The 25,728-nt window shown below is 32.9% G+C and overlaps 4 protein-coding genes across 4 annotated transcripts in view; 3 read left to right on the top strand and 1 right to left on the bottom strand.

Moving 5' to 3' along the window:
- The window catches only part of LOC111381809 (cullin-associated NEDD8-dissociated protein 1-like), a 15,956-nt gene extending 15,334 nt beyond the window's left edge, over positions 1–622 (top strand). The window contains exon 21 of the mRNA XM_023005642.1: positions 185–622. Coding sequence (XP_022861410.1) covers positions 185–313 — 129 coding nt within the window. The 3' untranslated portion in view covers positions 314–622. The remainder of the gene's footprint in view (positions 1–184) is intronic.
- Positions 623–2,384: 1,762 nt separating this feature from the next.
- Positions 2,385–9,117, top strand: LOC111381805 (survival of motor neuron-related-splicing factor 30-like). Its single transcript, XM_023005636.1, has 8 exons — positions 2,385–2,670; positions 4,819–4,887; positions 5,485–5,607; positions 6,240–6,322; positions 6,400–6,475; positions 7,923–8,108; positions 8,354–8,482; positions 8,833–9,117. The coding sequence occupies exons 1-8, from the start codon at positions 2,590–2,592 to the stop codon at positions 8,995–8,997; spliced, it is 912 nt and encodes a 303-aa protein (XP_022861404.1). The 5' UTR covers positions 2,385–2,589; the 3' UTR covers positions 8,998–9,117.
- Positions 9,118–11,986: 2,869 nt separating this feature from the next.
- On the top strand, positions 11,987–18,754 carry LOC111381808 (survival of motor neuron-related-splicing factor 30-like). Its single transcript, XM_023005640.1, has 8 exons — positions 11,987–12,289; positions 14,478–14,546; positions 15,144–15,266; positions 15,859–15,941; positions 16,019–16,094; positions 17,560–17,745; positions 17,991–18,119; positions 18,470–18,754. Exons 1-8 carry the CDS (start codon positions 12,209–12,211, stop codon positions 18,632–18,634), a joined length of 912 nt encoding a protein of 303 aa, XP_022861408.1. The 5' UTR covers positions 11,987–12,208; the 3' UTR covers positions 18,635–18,754.
- Positions 18,755–20,115: 1,361 nt separating this feature from the next.
- LOC111381810 (protein NRT1/ PTR FAMILY 4.3-like) lies at positions 20,116–23,169 on the bottom strand. The gene is made up of 5 exons (XM_023005643.1): positions 22,918–23,169; positions 22,531–22,748; positions 21,983–22,417; positions 21,264–21,394; positions 20,116–21,164 (listed from the first exon to the last, which is right to left on the bottom strand). Exons 1-5 carry the CDS (start codon positions 23,039–23,041, stop codon positions 20,309–20,311), a joined length of 1,764 nt encoding a protein of 587 aa, XP_022861411.1. The 5' UTR covers positions 23,042–23,169; the 3' UTR covers positions 20,116–20,308.
- Positions 23,170–25,728: the final 2,559 nt, after the last annotated feature.

A 25,728-nucleotide genomic window follows, 5' to 3' on the forward strand; every position in this document is an offset into this window, starting at 1 on the left:
ATTACTGTTTGCTGATAATTTATAAGTTAAACTGCATTGAACTTCAACGATAACATAGCATAACATAACAATAACATAACATAATATAACATAACATATCATAACACACACACACGCACACGTATATATTTTTTCCCTTCCTGGGATCGCGAATTATATTAATATTTGTAAGTGCAGCTCTTGATTGATTTCTTTCTCCCTCCTCTACATTTGCAGTGGAGGAGACTGCAGCCACAAATTTAAGAACCTCATGGTTGAAATTTCCAAGTCCCAATCAATGTGGGAGAAATACTCTTCCATTCGGAATGAGTAAAGTTGTCTCAGCCCACATTTCCTGTTGTTGCCAACGAACCTCAGAAACCAGCTTTTTTTCCCCATATTCTTATGGGACGAGAGTATTCTATACAGAGGAAAAGGTTATAGGCCTCGCGAAGGGGAGTGATAATTAAATTAGATGCCAGCTTGTGAGCCTGTAAAAAAGACTATACAGTAAACTGGATTGTTCCCCAAAACTCATTTCCTGCATCTTATAGCAATGACTTTTATTAGATATTATTTGTCATGTGGTTGATATTTTGTAATTGCTTTGTCGTGAAAGAATGTTGAGTTTTTATTTATTTTATATTTTTTGGTGGTAGTCATTGAGCACTAAATTGTCACTCGGGTGACTTGGGACGTTACAACAATAGGTGGTTGGAGACAATAATTGGTTACAAAAAACTGATTACGTCACCTATTATAGCGTGTCATGTCATCTGGTGCTTAAAAGCACCGTGTTAAGGAAATCGATTTCGATTAGAGATTATCAAATAAATAAGTAAAAATAAAAGGGTTCATCATTAGAAAATTTCTTCTAAAAATGAAAAATGCGGTAAGAAAATGGCTAAAATTACAGAATAATGGCGAGGCCTTTAAACAGAGGCCGTTCTGTGAATGTGCAAAAGCCGTGAGCAGCCTGGGTTAATGCAATTTGGAAATTATTTGGTGCAAGTTTTTTGAGTTATCATTACCGTCATTGACCTAGATACAAACGTCGAGAGAGACTATGGTTGCGTTTGGTTTGTTGTTTTAGTTTTGCAAAACACTCGGTTTGGAATTTTAAAAGTTCATTTTCGAAACCAATTCAAAATGCATTTTTGATGTCACTTAAAACACTTAAATTAATACAAATAAAAAAGTTAAGTTCACATATTTAATTTTTTATATTTGTCAACTTAATTTATTATATGTTATTATTTTACCTTTTTAGTGGAAAAATTGTAAAATTCATCAATTTTAATATAATATATTAACATAAAATAATTCTATTTTACTAAATAATCAAACTTTTTACAATAAAATGTCATAAAATAATTTTTCAAAATGGCAAATCAAACATATTTCGAATTTTTTGTTTTAAAAACTAATTTTTGAGAACGAAAAAGTAAATGCGTTTTTAACATTCTTAATATAGATTTTCAAATGGAAAATTGAAAATGAATTCGAAACTAAAAAACTTAAATACAAACCAAACGGGTCCTAAGTGTTTAGATGAGATTGACAATATGTCATCCTTTCTTAGTTCAATTGTGCTACAATTATAGCACTTTTTTACATTATTTTTTACAGCACTCTCACATCAAATAAGTGGACTCCACTATTAAAATAATCGTCGAGCCCACTCACAAGAGTGGGCTATCAACAATTGTTGTACACTCAGCTTAATTCTTCTTAGTTTGACGTAAATATCGAGCTGCTTCAAATTCGTATAAAAAGAAGAGATGACAAGTCTAAAAATGATCAAATATTCTCAATCAACCTTGCTTGAAAATGTCTATATCTATCGAAATTCAAGTAAAAACGAAAATAAAGGTCATAAAATAGACAGACAAATTTCTCATTAATTTTATCTAATTTGATGAGAACTTCTCTATCTTTATTCTATAGATAAAAGAATATATTTGTCAAAAAATTGACATTATTATAAATCTCAAATGTGCAGTGAACATTATCCATTTTCTCATCTCACTGTACAGAAGAGAAGTGCAAGGACATAATCAAGTTGGTAAAGGAAGGACAGTGCGGGGCTCGCAATCCCAGCGTGGGGAGTTCAATTTCTGGTTGGAGCAGCTGAGTGTTGTAATAACTAGAGGAAGGGTTAAAGCAGCTTGATAATGTAATAACCATGGAGGAGACTCCCTTGGGGTCAGGAGTATAAAGGCTGTTCGAACCCTGGTCAACTTGGGCACATCTCGCGATTTACCTCCCTGAGCTGCTGAGGGGTCGGAAGTTCAGGGACGAGGATATAGTCTGGCGTAAGCTGCGACACCTCGTTAAAAAAAAAAAAAAAAAAAGGGGCTATTCTATGTAAATGTGTAAGTTGGTCCTTTTCCACTCTCTCTCTTCAAAATCGAACCTGATCCTCTCTAATCAATTTCCTCAATAAATTGTCATTCGGGGCTTTTCCCTTCGACACAAGGGTTCCTCTTCTCTTGTTCTCTGCTTCAGAAAAGCAGTTGTATTACTTCTATCCAGTAACAACAATCCATTAGTTTTCCATTTGCATACCTGTTAAATTCGAAGAATTTGATTTATAAAATTACAAAATAAATGGAAAGCGGCGGAGGTGAAGAGGTTAGCATCGAAGAACTCGCTTCCAACCTCTCCACTTACAAAGAGCAGCTACAACAGGTACTATTCTGTATGTATACATAAATAGTGATTGAGATGTATATTATGATTGTTACTGGCGTCCACGCTCTTCCTCGATGGAAATTAGGGTTTTTGAATAATTTGCTTTCACTAGTTTGGAATTTTAAGTTTTGGATAATTGAAGTCGTAATTAGTCAATCAGATAGTAGTTTAGTTATCTACCGTAGGGCTTTTGGAAACTGTGAGGCTAATTAATTTTATGTGAAATTTGAGGTTTCTTCTGTAGGATTTCGTAATTTTAAGCCTGAATATTTGAGGTCTGTATAGTTTTTCATAGTTGCGTTGCTTTAGTTGAGCTAAGCTTATTTACTCCATATGCAAGTTAATTTTTTTTTCTTGGTATGATTTTTTATTTGCAAGCTTGAACAGTTAACTTTTTGATCCTTGGAGTTTATTGTTGTTTATAAAATAGAAGCTTATTTAAGTTATTTTTCTTGATGAAAATTTCAGGAAGAGTTTATTTTAACGTGTTAAGTATTTTTTTCTTGTTTATTTAATTTGTGTATTTCATGGTAAAATGTTTGAAATATGTAATTCTCAATAGCATGATTATGTCACATGCAGGCTGAAGATGATTTTATATTTTTTTGTTAGTTTACTCTAAAATCCTTGCTAAAAGAATCTTGCATTTATTTTAGCATACATATAAGCGTGTCCCTAGAAAATATATGGAAGGGGAATTTAACTCTTAAGATTTGTCTAGCATAAATACTAGTGGAAAATTGAAGGATAAGAAGAACGGACTTGGGGGAGGAAAGGAAACTAATCTTTTGTTTGGTAGGAAGTGATAGGAGGAGGGAAAGACAAGGAAGAGGACCAGTAAACCATTTTAGATCCATATTCTTAGTCTTCTACCCTCCCTAATTGGAGTAACGGGATGTAGGATGGCTTGGAAAAGGCCATAGTACCGTCCTCAAATAGAAATAAAAATATAATTGGGAGGATAATATTGTTATTTATTCTAACACCCGCATTCCTTTCTCTCATCTTAATTTACCAAACTCTTTTTCCCATCCTGGTTTTCAAACACTCCAGCTTCTCATGCTTGATCTTAGTCAGCGTCTTTAAAATGTTATTCCTGGATGACTTGACTGAAATCATATATCACAAGATGACCTGATTTTACATTCAAGAAGTGCCTACCACAAAGTGGAATGTAAATTCTTGCACTGAGATTAATGACGAGGATTAATCAAGACTCTGTATAATCCTTACGATCAATCCACCCTGTCGACACCACACTATAGCTAGATGACTGAATCACCAATCATGATCTCAGTTTGCAAGAACCCAAACCAAGTTGCTAAATTTTGTTTCTCATTCTGGCACTTGTACTTCTTTCTTCTATGATTATCAATATCTCCAGTTTGTTAAGCTTGCTTTTATATGGGATCTTTATAGTTTTCAGGGTGTTAAAATTCATGGTGAGAAAAAAAGGTTTTTGTGCACCTTCTAATTTATGTTCAAGTTTTGGGCTTATTCTTGTTTATGAGAGTACGGAGTTCAAGCTAGGTTTATTGATTTGATTGTGGACACACCAGCTCATCTCATGAGTGCTATTGTAACTCTGTGATAATTGAAGGTCGATTTAAATTTTTTAAGTTTTATGGTCAATTATGCTGATTCGTTGTTAAGTAGAGGTGAGAAAATTGATTGACATTGCCTATGTTGTTAAATTATTTTTTATCTTAAAAAATTCAATGTTAATAAAGTGCTACATATTATCATATGAAATAGCCTGCTTAAAATTGGAGTTTCATTGAAGTATGAGTGGTGACACTCCATGGAAACATCTTTATAATCATTCTTCCATTTCGGTTCTCTTATATTGTTCCTGTGATTTTTCTTTTTCTATCAAGGTCAGTATCACTGGCAATTTTTCTTTTTCTGGTATTTGTCTCATTGCTTGTTCCCTCATTCCTGTTGAGTGGATAAGAAATTTTACATTTCAATGGGCATGCATTTTCTGTCTATATGCTTGCATAGCTTTCTTTCATCAAGCACCTTATGTTCATTTAGTTCTTATCTTTGGGTTGCTTTATGCATTTTTAAGATTATAACTTCCAATTTGTTATTAGGAACTTGTGACTAATTCCTTCGACTACATTTGCCTTTTATATGGATCAGGTCCGCAACCTATTGCATGATGAACCTGGGAACTCTGAGTATTTAGACATGGAAAAGGAGCTTGTGGAGGTGCCTTTCTTTATTAGTTATTCTTTTGATTCTTTTTTGGGATGAGGGGATTACTTTCTTTGGTTAAAGTTTTCTATTTCACATCCCTGGTACTGGCAAATATTAAGCTCCTGGAGTTGTGTCTGATCATTTTTTTCTGAGAAGTGGAAGTCAATACAATTAAGTATAATAGGTTAAGAAATCTGAGTATAGGTGATTGTTATTTTTTCATTTGCAATTTGTTTCCCTCTTTCTCAAATATTATTATTGCTCGAACAAGCAGTGTCAAGGAACTACCTGTGACTGAAGAGATATCTTTTTACCTTGGTTTTCGAAGGTGAGGATATTTTATTCCACTAAAACAAATGCTCACCCCTGATATAGAGGAGTGGGAGAAATTTACAGACTTTTGGAGTGAGAGACTTTATAAAGATGTCCATCACTTCTATCTTGGTTCCATTGCAGGTGTGCTATGTTTGGTGATGGACAGCCTGCTCTTTCCTGTGATTTCAGATGTCACTTTGAATTCTAAGTGCAAAATTCATCAATTATTTCGTTTATTGCAGGGAAAATAATTTGTGGTTTTAGTTTAGACTTGGCTAATTTGTATGACTGCAGGTAATTGCTTTGACAGAAGAGCTTCTGGCAACTGCAAAACAAAATGATGGTTCTGGTGTCGGTATCAGTACGACTAGTGAAGCATCTCCTAGCATGCATAATTCTGGAAGCACCTTTAATGCGGTAGATATCCCACAAATTCTATTTTATTTTTTCCTGAAGATTTTTTTTGTGTGTGTGTGTGTGTGTGTGTGTGTGTGTTTTTTTTTTTTTTTTTTTTTTTTTTTTTTTTTTTTTTTTAAAAGGGTGTTTTTTTTTTTTTTTTTTAAGTTTAAAATGGAGATCATTATTATGCTTGGGCTTGAATCTTCCTGCAAATTAATATAAATATGATGAAGATCAATTTTCTATTCTTATGATATTATATGCAAAGTTCATAATTCCAACCTATGTCAGGAATCCTTTTCCAGAGCGAGGAAACTTGGTGTCTTGGCCAAATTTCTTTTCCGTTACCGTCCATTAAGAAATGTAAAGATGGATTATTTTGAAATGTTCATGTTGCCAAAGCATTTGTGGGATGCAATCTTATCGGTTAAAATACCAACTGAAATCTATTTCCAGTTAGCTTGAACACAGTCTTTGTTTTTCATTCTTTAGTTATTCTCTTTGTGCTTGTTTTTGTTGGACAATGTTTCATGACATACTTTTGGTATGATATTATATGCTTCTCATTCTTTAGTTGCTTTGACGGTTTATTATATTCATGGCGCTAGTACTTTTTAAAAAACTAATTTTTTCTATTTCTTGATTTCCAGAATTCAATGTCTATAATTGATCATACCAATAGGTTTCCTGTTGGAACCAAAGTGCAAGCAGTTTGGAGCGAAGATGGAGAGTGGTATGTAAAATTCATGAAATATATGGTATGCTGTAATCAAATTATTCTCCTCCGTGGTTGATTAGTTGAATATTCAGGTATACTGCAACAGTTGAGGCACTTACTCCAAATGGTTATTACGTTCGTTATGATGGATGGGGCAACCAGGAAGAGGTATAATTTCAACTCTATGATCTGTATAACTAATTTCTGCTTTAGTTTTACCAGTTGGAAATGACCTTTACATTATCTTGCTCGACCTGTCTTCCAATAATTTCTGTATCTACGGTTGTATAACCTCAAGCTGGATCAACATGGCTGGATTGTGATTACAAACATAAAACTAGAATAGAAGGTGACCACTCCTTAGATAACACACTTCTCCCTGAAGTAAGATGTTAAGGAAGTTATGTTATGGGTATCATTTGATATTCATATCCATTGTGAAACTTAATATCTGCTATGTTATTCAATGTCAGTAGCCCAATCAAAACTTTTCAGGATAATCAAGTTCCAAAGATACTTTTGAAGAAACCTTATTGGCTAAAAAAGCATATTTAGTCTCTAATTGGCAAATTTATAAATCAATTTATAAAGAGGAATAGAAGTGGGTCTCATGAAATGTGTTGATAATAATGAGTACTAGTTATGAATGTATAATAGAAATTAATATTTGACTTTGACTGAATTTTTGTACCAATTTCTAAATTGTATCCAAATATAGGCTTAATATTTAGTTCATTTGGCTTTGAAGTTCATCTTTTTGTATTGATTTTGTCATCTTTTACTTACTGAGCTTCAAGTTCAATTTTATTCTCTTTACCTTATTAAGCCCTTGTTTGGTTTAGTTAAAAATCAAATTTATAGTAGATTTTGATAATAAAAAAAAATGATGAAATACGAGGTTGAAAATTTGATAAAAGTTGTGGGTTCCATTAAATATTTGGTTGAAAATGAATTTTGGGAAAAATGAGCTTTAGAAAATGGGGGCCAAACAGGGGATTGGGATTTTAATAGATTTTGATAAAAGTTTATATATGTGGTTGAAAGTTGATAAAAGTTGTGGGTTTCATAAAATATATGATTGAAAATAAATTTGAGGAAAATGAGATTTAGGAAATGGAGGTCTCATAAAATGTGTGGTTGGAAATGAATTTGAGGAAAATGAGTTTTAGAAAATGGAGGCCAAACAGGGTTAAGATACTAGAGGTAAAAAGTTCTCTAATATTGTGAAATCAACATCTGAATTCATAGATCCAGTGACTTACTGCCTAATATCCTGTTTTTAATTGCTGTTGGCATATTTTGTGAAAAAAATTAATTTTTAAGATTAAAATTGATTTCAATGTGAAATGGAGACAAATTAAATGTTAAAAATACAACTTAACTTACGAGATACTAATAAAATATGAAAGGAGGAATGCAGCAGAAAACTGCAATTTTTAAGTGATGGACTTTTTGGAAGCATTCGTGGAAAGTCTTTCCATGAAAAAGTTTGATAGGACTGAGTGGCAAGATCAGATCAATATTCTCTCTTTTTCATTTATGCCTTTCTTTTGTCGACCCTTATTTTTTAACCAAACTAAATGTAAAATGGGCTTTGGATTGTGGGGGATTGCAGGTGGATCCTGATAATGTCAGACCAATTCAAGAAGGAACTGTCGATCCTTTGCTGGAAGCTGAAAAGGTAGCTGAGGCTACAAAAGAAGCCCTCAAACGTAAGATTGCCCAAGCTGCTGCCAAAGACTTCCAATCCAAGACTTTGCCCACAAAACTTCGTATTGAACCTGATGACCCTGAAGATGTGGTATGTCTTGGATTTTATTTTCTATTTAACTACGTTTTTGGGGCTGGAGTCTATGTGACACACATTGTAGCAGCGACATGATAGTTGCTTTAGTGGCTGATATCACAAATCTCTTAGAATCCTATTCTTCTCGCCTTCGCCTGATATCTTGAATTTATATTTTTTCTTGTCCTACATCTTATATTTAATTGCGGCTTTGTTTCACTTGTTGGACTTGTAATTATTTTTATGTATGCTTCTCACAGAAATCTGCTAAACGTAAAAAGATACATGCTTTCAAGTCCAAGATGCGGATGGAAGAGAAAGAGGCAACACAGAATAAAAGACAGAATGCATGGCAGCAATTCCAGACAACTAAAGGCCGGGCTAAGAAGGTACGTTCGCCCAGCGATTCTTGTACATCCACAGCATGTGTTCACCTAAATGTAAATTGCCAACTTGGAAAACATGTGGTTTATATACGAAAATGCTTCAGATGCATTTGCAAGCCATTGATTGGAGAAGATGAAAGACTATTTTCCCTGACTGGCTAATACTGATAACACACCAACCTTCCTATCTTGCTTCGTTCTCTTCCTAAATCATATTTTCATATATACTTAAATATTGATGCAAAAGATAGAGAGATTTGTCTTTGGAATTTGGACGAGGTTCCTCTTTTCTTCACTGTTCAATATTCATGCTTGTTATTGTATAACATTTGATTTTTGATTTTATGTCCTAGGTTGGTTTCTTTTCGGGTCGAAAGCGAGAGAGCATATTCAAATCTCCGGAAGATCCTACCGGGAAGGTTGGTGTGACTGGAAGTGGAAAAGGACTGACCGATTTTCAGAAGAGGGAAAAACATCTACATCTCAAAGGAGCGAACATTGAAACTGCAGATGATTAGACTATTTTCCTTTTTTTTTTTTTTGTAGTTTTCGTCCTGTTGCCATGTAATATGTGGTTTTCTCGAATTTGAGTTTCCATGTAAATCTTATATTTTTTGTGATCCATTATTTTCATATTACCCATATTTTTTTTCGTTCTTTAATTATTTGATCGGATTCTCAACAAATTGATATCAAAACTGTTCCGCTTTCAATAAAGTGGTTTCAAATCTGATCCGGATTATAACAAAACTCAAGGACACCATTAAAGAAAATAATTGGAACATTTAATTCAGCAATAGATAACCTCATGTGAAAATTGGACAAAAAATTCAGCAACATTTAAAGTAGAACGTTAATTCACGAATTTGTCATCATTAATCCACATTGAAATATCCACACAGGAACGGGTGTTAGGTGAGGCGATAGACTTGACTATTTTTTTTTATTTTTTTTTAAAGTGAGAATTAACACGATATATGTCGCTATTTTGTATATTACAAAATAAATAAAACAGAGGAAGAACGTATTAATATTTTTCTCTTACAATATGCTAAATTCAAAACTATTATTACTTGATTGAAGAAGCATTTTTCTTTATTTATTTTCTCATCACTAACATTTTTTTAAAAAAAAAAATTGCGTCAACTTTTATTGATATTCAATGAAACATTTGAATTTTTACAAAATAGAAAATCTTTCTCCAATTTTTAAAAAGGAAAAGTTAAATCAATACCCCTGAATCAATGGTCCTAGATTTACATTAATCCCCAACCTTTATTTGATAGCACCATTCCAACTTTTCAATTTTATAGATAAGATAGCAATAAATACCAACTTCGATGAAAAGGACCAATCTACCCTTACTTTTTAAAATACAAAATGTAAATAAAAAACAAGGCAAAGGATAAAAGAAGGCAAAAACAAGAACGAGAATTCATGCAATCTTCATCCTCTCGAGTGGATTCCATACAGCACCCGTCAGACGACGTTCAACTCCCAGCGCTGAAGCTGAGCAGCAATGTCGATTAGTATTATTATGCCTCTATTTACGATAGCTGGGATCGCGAATTATATTAATATTTGTAAGTGCAGCTCTTGATTGATTTCTTTCTCCCTCCTCTACATTTGCAGTGGAGGAGACTGCAGCCACAAATTTAAGAACCTCATGGTTGAAATTTCCAAGTCCCAATCAATGTGGGAGAAATACTCTTCCATTCGGAATGAGTAAAGTTGTCTCAGCCCACATTTCCTGTTGTTGCCAACGAACCTCAGAAACCAGCTTTTTTTCCCCATATTCTTATGGGACGAGAGTATTCTATACAGAGGAAAAGGTTATAGGCCTCGCGAAGGGGAGTGATAATTAAATTAGATGCCAGCTTGTGAGCCTGTAAAAAAGACTAGACAGTAAACTGGATTGTTCCCCAAAACTCATTTCCTGCATCTTATAGCAATGACTTTTATTAGATATTATTTGTCATGTGGTTGATATTTTGTAATTGCTTTGTCGTGAAAGAATGTTGAGTGTTTATTTATTTTATATTTTTTGGTGGTAGTCATTAAGCACTAAATTGTCACTCGGGTGACTTGGACGTTACAACAATAGGTGGTTGGAGACAATAATTGGTTACAAAAAACTGATTACGTCACCTATTATAGCGTGTCATGTCATCCGGTGCTTAAAAGCACCGTGTTTAGGAAATCGATTTCGATTAGAGATTATCAAATAAATAAGTAAAAATAAAAGGGTTCATCATTAGAAAATTTCTTCTAAAAATGAAAAATGGGGTAAGAAAATGGCTAAAATTACAGAATAATGGCGAGGCCTTTAAACAGAGGCCGTTCTGTGAATGTGCAAAAGCCGTGAGCAGCCTGGGTTAATGCAATTTGGAAATTATTTGGTGCAAGTTTTTTGAGTTATCATTACCGTCATTGACCTAGATACAAACGTCGAGAGAGACTATGGTTGCGTTTGGTTTGTTGTTTTTAGTTTTGCAAAACACTCGGTTTGGAATTTTAAAAGTTCATTTTCGAAACCAATTCAAAATGCATTTTTGATGTCACTTAAAACACTTAAATTAATACAAATAAAAAAGTTAAGTTCACATATTTAATTTTTTATATTTGTCAACTTAATTTATTATATGTTATTATTTTACCTTTTTAGTGGAAAAATTGTAAAATTCATCAATTTTAATATAATATATTAACATAAAATTATTCTATTTTACTAAATAATCAAATTTTTTGCAATAAAATGTCATAAAATATTTTTTCAAAATGGCAAATCAAACATATTTCGAATTTTTTGTTTTAAAAACTAATTTTTGAGAACGAAAAATTAAATGCGTTTTTAACATGCTTAATATAGATTTTCAAATGGAAAATTGAAAATGAATTCGAAACTAAAAAACTTAAATACAAACCAAACGGGTCCTAAGTGTTTAGATGAGATTGACAATATGTCATCCTTTCTTAGTTCAATTGTGCTACAATTATAGCACTTTTTTACATTATTTTTTACAGCACTCTCACATCAAACAAGTGGACTCCACTATTAAAATAATCGTCGAGCCCACTCACAAGAGTGGGCTATCAACAATTGTTGTACACTCAGCTTAATTCTTCTTAGTTTGACGTAAATATCGAGCTGCTTCAAATTCGTATAAAAAGAAGAGAGGACAAGTCTAAAAATGATCAAATATTCTCAATCAACCTTGCTTGAAAATGTCTATATCTATCGAAATTCAAGTAAAAACGAAAATAAAGGTCATAAAATAGACAGACAAATTTCTCATTAATTTTATCTAATTTGATGAGAACTTCTCTATCTTTATTCTATAGATAAAAGAATATATTTGTCAAAAAATTGACATTATTATAAATCTCAAATGTGCAGTGAACATTATCCATTTTCTCATCTCACTGTACAGAAGAGAAGTGCAAGGACATACACAAACAAAAGGAATATTAAAAAAGGCTATTCTATGTAAATGTGTAAGTTGGTCCTTTTCCACTCTCTCTCTTCAAAATCGAACCTGATCCTCTCTAATCAATTTCCTCAATAAATTGTCATTCGGGCTTTTCCCTTCGACACAAGGGTTCCTCTTCTCTCGTTCTCTGCTTCAGAAAAGCAGTTGTATTACTTCTATCCAGTAACAACAATCCATTAGTTTTCCATTTGCATACCTGTTAAATTCGAAGAATTTGATTTATAAAATTACAAAATAAATGGAAAGCGGAGGAGGTGAAGAGGTTAGCATCGAAGAACTCGCTTCCAACCTTTCCACTTACAAAGAGCAGCTACAACAGGTACTATTCTGTATGTATACATATATAGTGATTGAGATGTATATTATGATTGTTACTGGCGTCCACGCTCTTCCTCGATGGAAATTAGGGTTTTTGAATAATTTGCTTTCACTAGTTTGGAATTTTAAGTTTTGGATAATTGAAGTCGTAATTAGTCAATCAGATAGTAGTTTAGTTATCTACCGTAGGGCTTTTGGAAACTGTGAGGCTAATTAATTTTATGTGAAATTTGAGGTTTCTTCTGTAGGATTTCGTAATTTTAAGCCTGAATATTTGAGTTCTGTATAGTTTTTCATAGTTGCGTTGCTTTAGTTGAGCTAAGCTTATTTACTCCATATGCAAGTTAATTCTTTTTTCTTGGTATGATTTTCTATTTGCAAGCTTGAACAGTTAACTTTTTGATCCTTGGAGTTTATTGTTGTTTATAAAATAGAAGCTTATTTAAGTTATTTTTCTCGATGAAAATTTCAGGAAGAGTTTATTTTAACGTGTTAAGTATTTTTTTCTTGTTTATTTAATTTGTGTATTTCATGGTAAAATGTTTGAAATATGTAATTCTCAATAGCATGATTATGTCACATGCAGGCTGAAGATGATTTTATATTTTTTTGTTAGTTTACTCTAAAATCCTTGCTAAAAGAATCTTGCATTTATTTTAGCATACATATAAGCGTGTCCCTAGAAAATATTTGAAGGGGAATTTAACTCTTAAGATTTGTCTAGCATAAATACTAGTGGAAAATTGAAGGATAAGAAGAACCGACTTGGGGGAGGAAAGGAAACTCAATCTTTTGTTTGGTAGGAAGTGATAGGAGGAGGGAAAGACAAGGAAGAGGACCAGTAAACCATTTTAGATCCATATTCTTAGTCTTCCACCCTCCCTAATTAGAGTAACGGGATATAGGATGGCTTGGAAAAGGCCATAGTACCGTCCTCAAATAGAAATAAAAATATAATTGGCAGGATAATATTGTTATTTATTCTAACACCTGCATTCCTTTCTCTCATCTTAATTTACCAAACTCTTTTTCCCATCCTGGTTTTCAAAGACTCCAGCTTCTCATGCTTGATCTTAGTCAGCGTCTTTAAAATGTTATTCCTGGATGACTTGACTGAAATCATATATCACAAGATGACCTGATTTTACATTCAAGAAGTGCCACTTTCTGCAATAATATGACCTATGAAATCAAAGTTTTACTATAAATACCACAAAGTGGAATGCAAATTCTTGCACTGAGATTAATGACGAGGATTAATCAAGACTGTATAATCCTTACGATCAATCCACCCTGTCGACACCACACTATAGCTAGTGACTGAATCACCAATCATGATCTCAGTTTGCAAGAACCCAAACCAAGTTGCTAAATTTTGTTTCTCATTCTGGCACTTGTACTTCTTTCTTCTATGATTATCAATATCTCCAGTTTGTTAAGCTTGCTTTTATATGGCATCTTTATAGTTTTCAGGGTGTTAAAATTCATGGTGAAAAAAAAAAAGGTTTTTGTGCATCTTCTAATTTATGTTCAAGTTTTGGGCTTATTCTTGTTTATGAGAGTACGGAGTTCCAGCTAGGTTTATTGATTGTGGACACACCAGCTCATCTCATGAGTGCTATTGTAACTCTGTGATAATTGAAGGTCGATTTAAACTTTTTAAGTTTTTTAGTCAATTATGCTGATTCGTTGTTAAGTAGAGGTGAGAAAATTGATTGACATTGCCTATGTTGGTAAATTATTTTTTATCTTAAAAAATTCAATGTTAATAAAGTGCTACATATTATCATATGAAATAGCCTGCTTAAAATTGGAGTTTCATTAAAGTATGAGTGGTGACACTCCATGGAAACATCTTTATAATCATTCTTCCATTTCGGTTCTCTTATATTGTTCCTGTGATTTTTCTTTTTCTATCAAGGTCAGTGTCACTGGCAATTTTTCTTTTTCTGGTATTTGTCTCATTGCTTGTTCCCTCATTCCTGTTAAGAGGATAAGAAATTTTACATTTCAATGGGCATGCATTTTCTGTCTATATGCTTGCATAGCTTTCTTTCATCAAGCACCTTATGTTCATTTAGTTCTTATCTTTGGGTTGCTTTCTGCATTTTTAAGATTATAACTTCCAATTTGTTATTAGGAACTTGTGACTAATTCCTTCGACTACATTTGCCTTTTATATGGATCAGGTCCGCAACCTATTGCATGATGAACCTGGGAACTCTGAGTATTTAGACATGGAAAAGGAGCTTGTGGAGGTGCCTTTCTTTATTAGTTATTCTTTTGATTCGTTTTTGGGATGAGGGGATTACTTTCTTTGGTTAAAGTTCTCTATTTCACATCCCTGGTACTGGCAAATATTAAGCTCCTGGAGTTGTGTCTGATCATTTTTTTCTGAGAAGTGGAAGTCAATACAATTAAGTATAATAGTTTAAGAAATCTGAGTATAGGTGATTGTTATTTTTTCATTTGCAATCTGTTTCCCTCTTTCTCAAATATTATTATTGCTCGAACAAGCAGTGTCAAGGAACTACCTGTGACTGAAGAGATATCTTTTTACCTTGGTTTTCGAAGGTGAGGATATTTTATTCCACTAAAACAAATGCTCACCCCTGATATAGAGGAGTGGGAGAAATTTACAGACTTTTGGAGTGAGAGACTTTATAAAGATGTCCATCACTTCTATCTTGGTTCCATTGCAGGTGTGCTATGTTTGGTGATGGACAGCCTGCTCTTTCCTGTGATTTCAGATGTCACTTTGAATTCTAAGTGCAAAATTCATCAATTATTTCGTTTATTGCAGGGAAAATAATTTGTGGTTTTAGTTTAGACTTGGCTAATTTCTATGACTGCAGGTAATTGCTTTGACAGAAGAGCTTCTGGCAACTGCAAAACAAAATGATGGTTCTGGTGTTGGTATCAGTACGACTAGTGAAGCATCTCCTAGCATGCATAATTCTGGAAGCACCTTTAATGCGGTAGATATCCCACAAATTCTATTTTATTTTTTCCTGAAGATTTTGTGTGTGTGTGTGTGTGTGTGTTTTTTTTTTTTTTTTTTTAAGTTTAAAATGGAGATCATTATTATGCTTGGGCTTGATTCCCACAAGGAGAGGCATAATCTTCCTGCAAATTAATATAAATATGATGAAGATCAATTTTCTATTCTTATGATATTATATGCAAAGTTCATAATTCCAACCTATGTCAGGAATCCTTTTCCAGAGCGAGGAAACTTGGTGTCTTGGCCAAATTTCTTTTCCGTTACCGTCCATTAAGAAATGTAAAGATGGATTATTTTGAAATGTTCATGTTGCCAAAGCATTTGTGGGATGCAATCTTATCGGTTAAAATACCAACTGAAATCTATTTCCAGTTAGCGTGAACACAGTCTTTGTTTTTCATTCTTTAGTTATTCTCTTTGTGCTTGTTTTTGTTGGACAATGTTTCATGACATGCTTTTGGTATGATATTATATGCTTCTCATTCTTTAGTTGCTTTGACGGTTTATTATATTCATGGCGCTAGTACTTTTTAAAAAACTAATTTTTTCTATTTCTTGATTTCCAGAATTCAATGTCTATAATTGATCATACCAATAGGTTTCCTGTTGGAACCAAAGTGCAAGCAGTTTGGAGCGAAGATGGAGAGTGGTATGTAAAATTCATGAAATATATGGTATGCTGTAATCAAATTATTCTCCTCCGTGGTTGATTAGTTGAATATTCAGGTATACTGCAACAGTTGAGGCACTTACTCCAAATGGTTATTATGTTCGTTATGATGGCTGGGGCAACCAGGAAGAGGTATAATTTCAACTCTATGATCTGTATAACTAATTTCTGCTTTAGTTTTACCAGTTGGAAATGACCTTTACATTATCTTGCTCGACCTGTCTTCCGATAATTTCTGTGTCTACTGTTGTATAACCTCAAGCTGGATCAACATGGCTGGATTGTGATTACAAACATAAAACTAGAATAGAAGGTGACCACTCCTTAGATAACACTCTTCTCCCTGAAATAAGATGTTAAGGAAGTTATGTTATGGGTGTCATTTGATATTCATATCCATTGTGAAACTTAATATCTGCTATGTTATTCAATGTCAGTAGCCCAATCAAAACTTTTCAGGATAATCAAGTTCCAAAGATACTTTTGAAGAAACCTTATTGGCTAAAAAAGCATATTTAGTCTCTAATTGGCAAATTTATAAATCAATTTATAAAGAGGAATAAAAGTGGGTCTCATGAAATGTGTTGATAATAATGAGTACTAGTTATCAATGTATAATCGAAATTAATATTTGACTTTGACTGAATTTTTGTACCAATTTCTAAATTGTATCCAAATATAGGCTTAATATTTAGTTCATTTGGCTTTGAAGTTCATCTTTTTGTATTGATTTTGTCATCTTTTACTTACTGAGCTTCAAGTTCAATTTTATTCTCTTTACCTTATTAAGCCCTTGTTTGGTTTAGTTAAAAATCAAATTTATAGTAGATTTTGATAATAAAAAAAATGATGAAATATGAGGTTGAAAATTTGATAAAAGTTGTGGGTTCTATTAAATATGTGGTTGAAAATGAATTTTGGGAAAAATGAGCTTTAGAAAATGGGGGCCAAACAGGGGATTGGGATTTTAGCCAAATATTAGATTTTTAATAGATTTTGATAAAAGTTTATATATGTGGTAGAAAGTTGATAAAAGTTGTGAGTTCCATAAAATATATGATTGAAAATGAATTTGAGGAAAATGAGATTTAGAAAATGGAGGTCTCATAAAATGTGTGGTTGGAAATGAATTTGAGGAAAATGAGTGTTAGAAAATGGAGGCCAAACAGGGTTAAGATACTAGAGGTAAAAAGTTCTCTAATATTGTGAAATCAACATCTGAATTCATAGATCCAGTGACTTACTGCCCAATATCCTGTTTTTAATTGCTGTTGGCATATTTTGTGAAAAAAATTAATTTTTAAGATTAAAATTGATTTCAATGTGAAATGGAGACAAATTAAATGTTAAAAATACAACTTAACTTACGAGCTACTAATAAAATATGAAAGGAGGAATGCAGCAGAAAACTGCAATTTTTAAGTGATGGACTTTTTGGAAGCATTCGTGGAAAGTCTTTCCATGAAAAAGTTTGATAGGACCGAGTGGCAAGATCTGATCAATATTCTCTCTTTTTCATTTATGCCTTTCTTTTGTCGACCCTTATTTTTTAACCAAACTAAATGTAAAATGGGCTTTGGATTGTGGGGGATTGCAGGTGGATCCTGATAATGTCAGACCAATTCAAGAAGGAACTGTCGATCCTTTGCTGGAAGCTGAAAAGGTAGCTGAGGCTACAAAAGAAGCCCTCAAACGTAAGATTGCCCAAGCTGCTGCCAAAGACTTCCACTCCAAGACTTTGCCCACAAAACTTCGTATTGAACCTGATGACCCTGAAGATGTGGTATGTCTTGGATTTTATTTTCTATTTAACTACGTTTTTGGGGCTGGAGTCTATGTGACACACATTGTAGCAGCGACATGATAGTTGCTTTAGTGGCTGATATCACAAATCTCTTAGAATCCTATTCTTCTCGCCTTCGCCTGATATCTTGAATTTATATTTTTTCTTGTCCTACATCTTATATTTAATTGCGGCTTTGTTTCACTTGTTGGACTTGTAATTATTTTTATGTATGCTTCTCACAGAAATCTGCTAAACGTAAAAAGATACATGCTTTCAAGTCCAAGATGCGGATGGAAGAGAAAGAGGCAACACAGAATAAAAGACAGAATGCATGGCAGCAATTCCAGACAACTAAAGGCCGGGCTAAGAAGGTACGTTCGCCCAGCTATTCTTGTACATCCACAGCATGTGTTCACCTAAATGTAAATTGCCAACTTGGAAAACGTGTGGTTTATATACGAAAATGCTTCAGATGCATTTGCAAGCCATTGATTGGAGAAGATGAAAGACTATTTTCCCTGACTGGCTAATACTGATAACACACCAACCTTCCTATCTTGCTTCGTTCTCTTCCTAAATCATATTTTCATATATACTTAAATATTGATGCAAAAGATAGAGAGATTTGTCTTTGGAATTTGGACGAGGTTCCTCTTTTCTTCACTGTTCAATATTCATGCTTGTTATTGTATAACATTTGATTTTTGATTTTATGTCCTAGGTTGGTTTCTTTTCGGGTCGAAAGCGAGAGAGCATATTCAAATCTCCGGAAGATCCTACCGGGAAGGTTGGTGTGACTGGAAGTGGAAAAGGACTGACCGATTTTCAGAAGAGGGAAAAACATCTACATCTCAAAGGAGCGAACATTGAAACTGCAGATGATTAGACTATTTTCCTTTTTTTTTTTTTTGTAGTTTTCGTCCTGTTGCCATGTAATATGTGGTTTTCTCGAATTTGAGTTTCCATGTAAATCTTATATTTTTTGTGATCCATTATTTTCATATTACCCATATTTTTTTTCGTTCTTTAATTATTTGATCGGATTCTCAACAAATTGATATCAAAACTGTTCCGCTTTCAATAAAGTGGTTTCAAATCTGATCCGGATTATAACAAAACTCAAGGACACCATTAAAGAAAATAATTGGAACATTTAATTCAGCAATAGATAACCTCATGTGAAAATTGGACAAAAAATTCAGCAACATTTAAAGTAGAACGTTAATTCACGAATTTGTCATCATTAATCCACATTGAAATATCCACACAGGAACGGGTGTTAGGTGAGGCGATAGACTTGACTATTTTTTTTTATTTTTTTTTAAAGTGAGAATTAACACGATATATGTCGCTATTTTGTATATTACAAAATAAATAAAACAGAGGAAGAACGTATTAATATTTTTCTCTTACAATATGCTAAATTCAAAACTATTATTACTTGATTGAAGAAGCATTTTTCTTTATTTATTTTCTCATCACTAACATTTTTTTAAAAAAAAAAATTGCGTCAACTTTTATTGATATTCAATGAAACATTTGAATTTTTACAAAATAGAAAATCTTTCTCCAATTTTTAAAAAGGAAAAGTTAAATCAATACCCCTGAATCAATGGTCCTAGATTTACATTAATCCCCAACCTTTATTTGATAGCACCATTCCAACTTTTCAATTTTATAGATAAGATAGCAATAAATACCAACTTCGATGAAAAGGACCAATCTACCCTTACTTTTTAAAATACAAAATGTAAATAAAAAACAAGGCAAAGGATAAAAGAAGGCAAAAACAAGAACGAGAATTCATGCAATCTTCATCCTCTCGAGTGGATTCCATACAGCACCCGTCAGACGACGTTCAACTCCCAGCGCTGAAGCTGAGCAGCAATGTCGATTAGTATTATTATGCCTCTATTTACGATAGGGCCAATATCCACTACATGTTCCAGACATGTCCCTATGTAAAAATTTGGTATATCATTATTCATTGAATAAACACAAGAATTTAATGAGGGCATCATCCTGTCGACTTTAATTGGAGTGGGTTTCATAATTATGTTCCATGAACATGCACAAATTTACATATGGCCCTAGGTAGCTAGTGAAAGAGAGGAGATGAGGGGCCTTTTATCCAAAACGTAGAGAGCATTATCTAGCTAGTTTCGTGCATGTTCTGTGATCAAGGAATTGACACTCATGTATCCAAGCAATATGCAATGAACCTTTGCTAATGGATGCATGATGCTATATTTCTAGCTAGATGTCTCGTTCTAAGTTGTAGTATTGATTGCGACTGGACGATATATCCATCGTTCTTTATAGATATTCGGAAGAGGGACCAGAATTTTGACGGACTGAAATTCCTGGTAAAAAAGTAAAATTATTAATTTCACTAATTTTTCTATGGATCAACACAAATGCCAATGTCCTAATAGGCTTTGGCATTATTTATTATTATTATTATTTTTTTCCTTCTTTTCTCAAGATTTCTCTATTCTTAATACAAGACTTTCAGGGGCAAGTGAATTCTAACTTCCCATTGGAATCATATAATTGTATCTTAAGGTATATTGTCATCTCCTGCAATTTTTGGGGCGTTAGATTCAAGCTGCAGTGAGGCGGCAGGAGATCGATTGTTGTGAAAATACCATTTTGCCCAAAAGAGATAGTTGAGAAAGTTGAGGAAGCTCAGAACTGCTAGCATCCAATAAAAGTAGTCCAATCTATCTTTGTTGAGATTGTTATCACTGAGCCATCCACCACCAGGGGAAGATTTTGAAGTCACCTTATTGATAAGAGACACGAGTACCGAGCTTAAATAAAAGCCAAATGAGTATGAACAGTAAGTTATGGCTGTCAAAAATGATTGCATCCCTTTTAATGACTGCTTGTAGAAGAATTCAATAAGCCCAACCGCAGTAAACATTTCTGATAACCCGAAGATCAAAAACTGCGGCGTTATCCAAAAGATGGATATTATTTTGTTCGAATTTACTGCAGCATTCCTTCTCTTGTTCTCCATTAGGGCAGCTGAGATCATTGAAAAAGTTGCCATGAATAGGCCAAATCCTATTCTCTGTAGAGGGGTGATCCCGGAGTCGTGCTTGGTGATTTTTCGAGCAAAAGGGACGAAGAATGTATCGTAAAGAGGTACTATAAAGATTAGCATTATGTAAGGAATGGCCTGAAGAGAAGCTGGAGGAATATGGAAAGATTTTAGGTGGGTATCCATTGCACTCCCTTGTTGGACTGAAAATGTCTGTAATTGTGCAAGTATTGTATTGAAAACAATTGTGCATGCAAATATAGGAATAACTGAAAGCAATATCTTCACTTGTTCAACTTGGTTTACTGTGCACAGTCTCCATGGACTTTCCTTTCCATCTTCAACTTTAATGCAAGCCTTGTTCAAGAATCTGCGTGACAGTTGAAACACGACAGATACTTAAAAATTCGTCATATAAATTGTCGGCTAAATCTTTATATATGAATTATTTGAAAAACAAAACTGATACCTGAATCTTTCAGACGGATAAAGATTGTTGGTACTTTCACCATTAGGCTGTTCCTTGGATTGGTTCCAATGAAGCACCCGAGGATCAGATGAATCCACTTGCTTTAGCTTTAAAGTTGAAGCCACAAATACCTGATATTATAAATAAAAATAAAAATAAATTATCAACAAAGTGCCAAATCTTCCGACATACGAACATGTATTATAATTTGGTGCATCAATTATGAACTTTTTCGAAGAATATGAATCAGAGGTCAGCGCACTTGGATCAAATGAGCTTATTTTATTCAACAAATGAAGGATTATTTAATTTCTAATTAGCACTAAAGAACCAGATTGCATTCTTAATTACAAGAATCAAATAGTTTCTTTCAGCATATCAATATTAAAATACATAAATTTCATTCAAAATATGACACCAAATTGGCATAAAATAATAGGAAAACGTTACTCAAGGTCACAACCAACTACATATATGTTAATAATATTGTCACTAAATTAAGTGTGGAGGAGTTTTTAAAGATGTATATCCAAAAGTTTCTCAAATTTTAGAAACAAAATAAGATAACCCCTCCACTAGGAAACAAAAAGCGCTAGCGACGGAAATTTCCAATGCTAATGCCCAGTTTGTTGTTGGTAAAGTCTTCAGCGACGGAAAATATAAGTCAGAAAATTGATAGGTATGTAAAACGCAGGTTGGTAAAATAAGAGAGGCATTACTTGTGCAATAGGGATCAAGATGCTTCCTTGAGGAGGTTTGCTCTTATAAAGAACTGTACCACAAATCAAACTTATCAGTCCCATAGCCATGGCTGCAGCCGAGACGCCAAATCCTACATCCATTCCAGAATGTGTTTGAACATAAACTAGGACGGTCAAGGCAACAAGTTCACCCATGGAGAAGGCAAAGTAGGCAGCATTGAAGTATCTGGAAAGTTTCTTGGATTGCTTTGAATCATTGAATTGGTTAGCACCATGAGCTATCATGTTGGGCTTAACACAACCACTTCCTAAGGCCACCAAATAAAGGGCCACAAAAAATATAAAGGCCTTGAATCCCTTCGCTTCTTCACAGTGGTCTCCATCAAGTAACATGTTGCATTTGGGAGGTTTTAGTTGAGGCAGATGAGCTTGCACTGACAGCAGTATGAAACCCTACGATTTTGCATGAGGGAGAAATGAATCTAAACTGTATCTAATAGTTTAAGCTTCAGAGAAGTCGGTTTAATGAAAAATGTGAAAAAGAGAAGGGTGAGAGAGAGACTTACCGAAAATTCGACAAAGCCAAAGATAAGCAGGGTCCAGAAACAACCAAGATAAGAATCAGAAAGGTAGCCTCCAAGGAGTGCAAGGATGAAAATAGTTCCTATAAAGTTAGTCACAATGTTTGCAGATTTTGACAGGGAAAAGTGCATTTCATTTATCACATAAGTTATGAGGTTGTTCCCAACTGCTGCTATTGCCATTATCTCAAATCCTTGAAGCCCTGAACAAAGACAAAACTTTATAAACAGATACAGACACATGTACACACAGAAGACAAAATTAAGTAACAATAAACAAACGGAAAATCCAAGGAAAATTTCTTTTCAAGATTTTGGACCTTGAAGTTTATTCTTATCTGTACACACAGAGAGAGAGAGAGAGAGAGAGACCTAGAACAAAGGAAGCAGCTTTCATGCCACCATGCTTAACTGGGTTGGAAGGCCTTCCTCTCCAATCAACAGAATTTTCTTCAAAAATATTTTCTCCATTATACTCATGTTTTCTTGTATCCATACCTGAACCCTTCACACACACACACACACAGAGTGATCTTTTAAGAAAAGTATTTTTCAGATCCCTTTACAACTCTATATGTTTCTGTAAAAAGACATGCTAATTTTCTCACTGAATTTGAGAGAAACGGCCCCTCTATTTATATAGTCATACACCTTACTTCAACAGTTCCTTTTGGATATTGTGACCAATGGACACCACAAGAAATTCAACAGCAAATTATACACGTTTCTGGCGCATTACACCACTTTGCACAGAGAAATCACACTAGCTACTGCTTCGACATTATTTTAAGCAAATTTTTTCACCCTTTCTAATTGATATTATGAAAAATATTCTTGCACTAAAGTAGTTATCTGTAATGTTAATATTGTTGATGTAATCGCACAATATCACGTGTCTTTCGTAATTCGTCCCACTTATCTTATTAGGATGAGTTTGAGCTGAACAGTTTTCCAAAATACAATAAAGAATACTCCTTATTATATTTTCCAATATGATATATATTTATTAACAGTACAAATTCAAATCACAGTCGCTTAAATCAGATTGTAGTCCAAAGTCACAGAAAATTTATTAGTTTTAATATGATACCTTTTGTGCCGACTTTGCCATGTGGTCAATATATGATGTATCCTTTTTGAAAATTTTCCCGGCAATAGTGCCAACCTGCCTAATCCAAATACCAGCTTTAAGAACAAAGTATTTATTGACTGTGCATATTTTCTTAGAAGATACTTTTGCTAATTTCCGACCATTTGTACTCAAAAAAGTTAAAATCTTGTTGATAATAGTTTCTATATGAAAGTTAAAATCTTGTTCATAATAGTTTCCAGACCTATCCAGTAGTTTGTAACAAATATGTGCCATTATATATTTAGAGAAATGGGCAGTTCCTTAATCCCTTATCTTGCTCTACACACCTTTTAAAAAAACCATTATTTTATGCTACAAATTAAGATAAGACAAAAAGCATGCATGTGACCTCCCATAATAATCAATCAAACCTAATTAAAGATTAGACACACTTAACAGATACAAGTACTAATTAATAAATGCTAGCAGTCAAATGAGAGAAGTTTAATTACATTTATTGTAGCCTTCCTTAAATCAAGAGCTTGATGCCCTACAAGTAATCCTCTACTTTACTCCTTAGAGCATTTTCAAAAGATTCTTTTGTTTTTAAAAAACATCTTGATTATAATAAAGATCATCTGATTATAATAAAGATCATCTTTAAATTAAAAAAAAACAATTTAAAAAGTTATTGAATATCCCTAAACTTTTTAAATCCCAAAATATCATTAAAAGTCTCAATTGAATACACTCTCTTACAATAAAATAAGTTGAAATATAAAATTTGAATATGTTTTTATTTAATTGTATTCGTTGAAATTTCCTGTATACATATCATAAACTATCATCTTTAAATTTAGAAAATAATTTATTTTTTTCTTTTACAAAGTTCTCCATTTTGACTTTTCATTTTGCTTTTCTCAAAAACTGTTTATTAATTTATCTTCGTATTCTACAGAACATATTTTTATGTCAATGGCCAATCAATTTAAATTTGCTTGAGTAGACTGATGAAATCTATAGGTCATTAAATGCAATAATTATAACTTTATAATAGAGACAAACTCACTATTTTAAAAAGTTAAAATAGAGTCTCTTGAATCTTATTTAGAGCTCGTTTGATTTTCATTTTTCTAAGAATGAAAATGAAATATATAACTATTACGGAACCCACACAAAAGATAGAAAGTCAAGATGTGATGTTATAACGGTTATATTTTTTATTTTTGTGGTCAAAGAATGAGAATCAAACGGACCTTTATAAACATTAACTTTTTAAAGTAGAGAACGTTGTGTAGTTAGAGAGTTTCTTGAAAATGTTTTTATACATACAAAATCTTGTATTAATTAGCTTATAAGAGTATTTCCAATATACTCTCATAATATAAGATTCTCTTTATTTAAGAAAATTAATGCTTAACAATAGGTTTCAAAAGATTCTTTAATCATAACTTTTAAAAGGCCATTGTATGTATAATAGATAATATTTTTAGATTTAGAGATTAAAATTTTTTAAATACTCCAACAATTCTCTATTTTGGCTCTTCATTTTGCCTCTTACAAGAAACATTTATAGTCATTTCTACTCATCTTTTATTTAACATTTTTTTATTATGTCAATGATCAATCAATTCGAATATATTTGAAATTCGTTATAAAGTAAAATAGAGTGTGTATATAGAGAATCAAACCAACTCTCTAAGTTAGAAAGTTTATGAAAAGTCCCTTGAAACTTATTTTTAACGTTGATTCTCTAAAATAGAAAGCGTCTTACATTTGGAGAATTTCTTGAAAAATCTCTTTAAAAATTAGTGATCTAAAAAGCTAGGCTCGAAGCTCAGGCAAAAAGCTTTATTTCGGGCCTAAACGTTTTTTTTTCAATTTCTAAACGGCTGAATTTTTCCTTCATTTCTTTCGTCTTTCGTCTATTAGTTTTTTTAAAAGTCTTTTATTTAACTTTAGCTTATTTTTATTTTAAAAAAAAACTTTTCATTTGACTTTAATTTCAAGTTTTTAAGAGATTTTATCTGTACAAAAGTTAAAAATGACTTTATCTGAATAGTTAAATAAGATTTTAAGTTATTGTGTTATCTATATTATGTAATTATGAT

This window comes from Olea europaea, unplaced genomic scaffold (assembly GCF_002742605.1).
Source record: "Olea europaea var. sylvestris unplaced genomic scaffold, O_europaea_v1 scaffold2378, whole genome shotgun sequence".
NCBI lineage: Eukaryota > Viridiplantae > Streptophyta > Magnoliopsida > Lamiales > Oleaceae > Olea > Olea europaea.

What these genes read in the sequence shown, in the direction of transcription:
- LOC111381805 (XM_023005636.1), top strand. Translation starts at nt 2,590, where the DNA reads ATGGAAAGCGGCGGAGGTGAAGAGGTTAGCATCGAAGAACTCGCTTCC. An exon ending in ACAAAGAGCAGCTACAACAG is followed by an intron (nt 2,671 to 4,818) that starts GTACTATTCTGT and finishes TATATGGATCAG; the next exon opens with GTCCGCAACCTATTGCATGA. An exon ending in CTAAAGGCCGGGCTAAGAAG is followed by an intron (nt 8,483 to 8,832) that starts GTACGTTCGCCC and finishes TTTATGTCCTAG; the next exon opens with GTTGGTTTCTTTTCGGGTCG.
- LOC111381808 (XM_023005640.1), top strand. Translation starts at nt 12,209, where the DNA reads ATGGAAAGCGGAGGAGGTGAAGAGGTTAGCATCGAAGAACTCGCTTCC. An exon ending in CTGATGACCCTGAAGATGTG is followed by an intron (nt 17,746 to 17,990) that starts GTATGTCTTGGA and finishes TGCTTCTCACAG; the next exon opens with AAATCTGCTAAACGTAAAAA. An exon ending in CTAAAGGCCGGGCTAAGAAG is followed by an intron (nt 18,120 to 18,469) that starts GTACGTTCGCCC and finishes TTTATGTCCTAG; the next exon opens with GTTGGTTTCTTTTCGGGTCG.
- LOC111381810 (XM_023005643.1), bottom strand. Translation starts at nt 23,041, where the DNA reads ATGGATACAAGAAAACATGAGTATAATGGAGAAAATATTTTTGAAGAA. An exon ending in AGCTGCTTCCTTTGTTCTAG is followed by an intron (nt 22,749 to 22,917) that starts GTCTCTCTCTCT and finishes GTCTTTGTTCAG; the next exon opens with GGCTTCAAGGATTTGAGATA. An exon ending in TATCCGTCTGAAAGATTCAG is followed by an intron (nt 21,165 to 21,263) that starts GTATCAGTTTTG and finishes ACTGTCACGCAG; the next exon opens with ATTCTTGAACAAGGCTTGCA.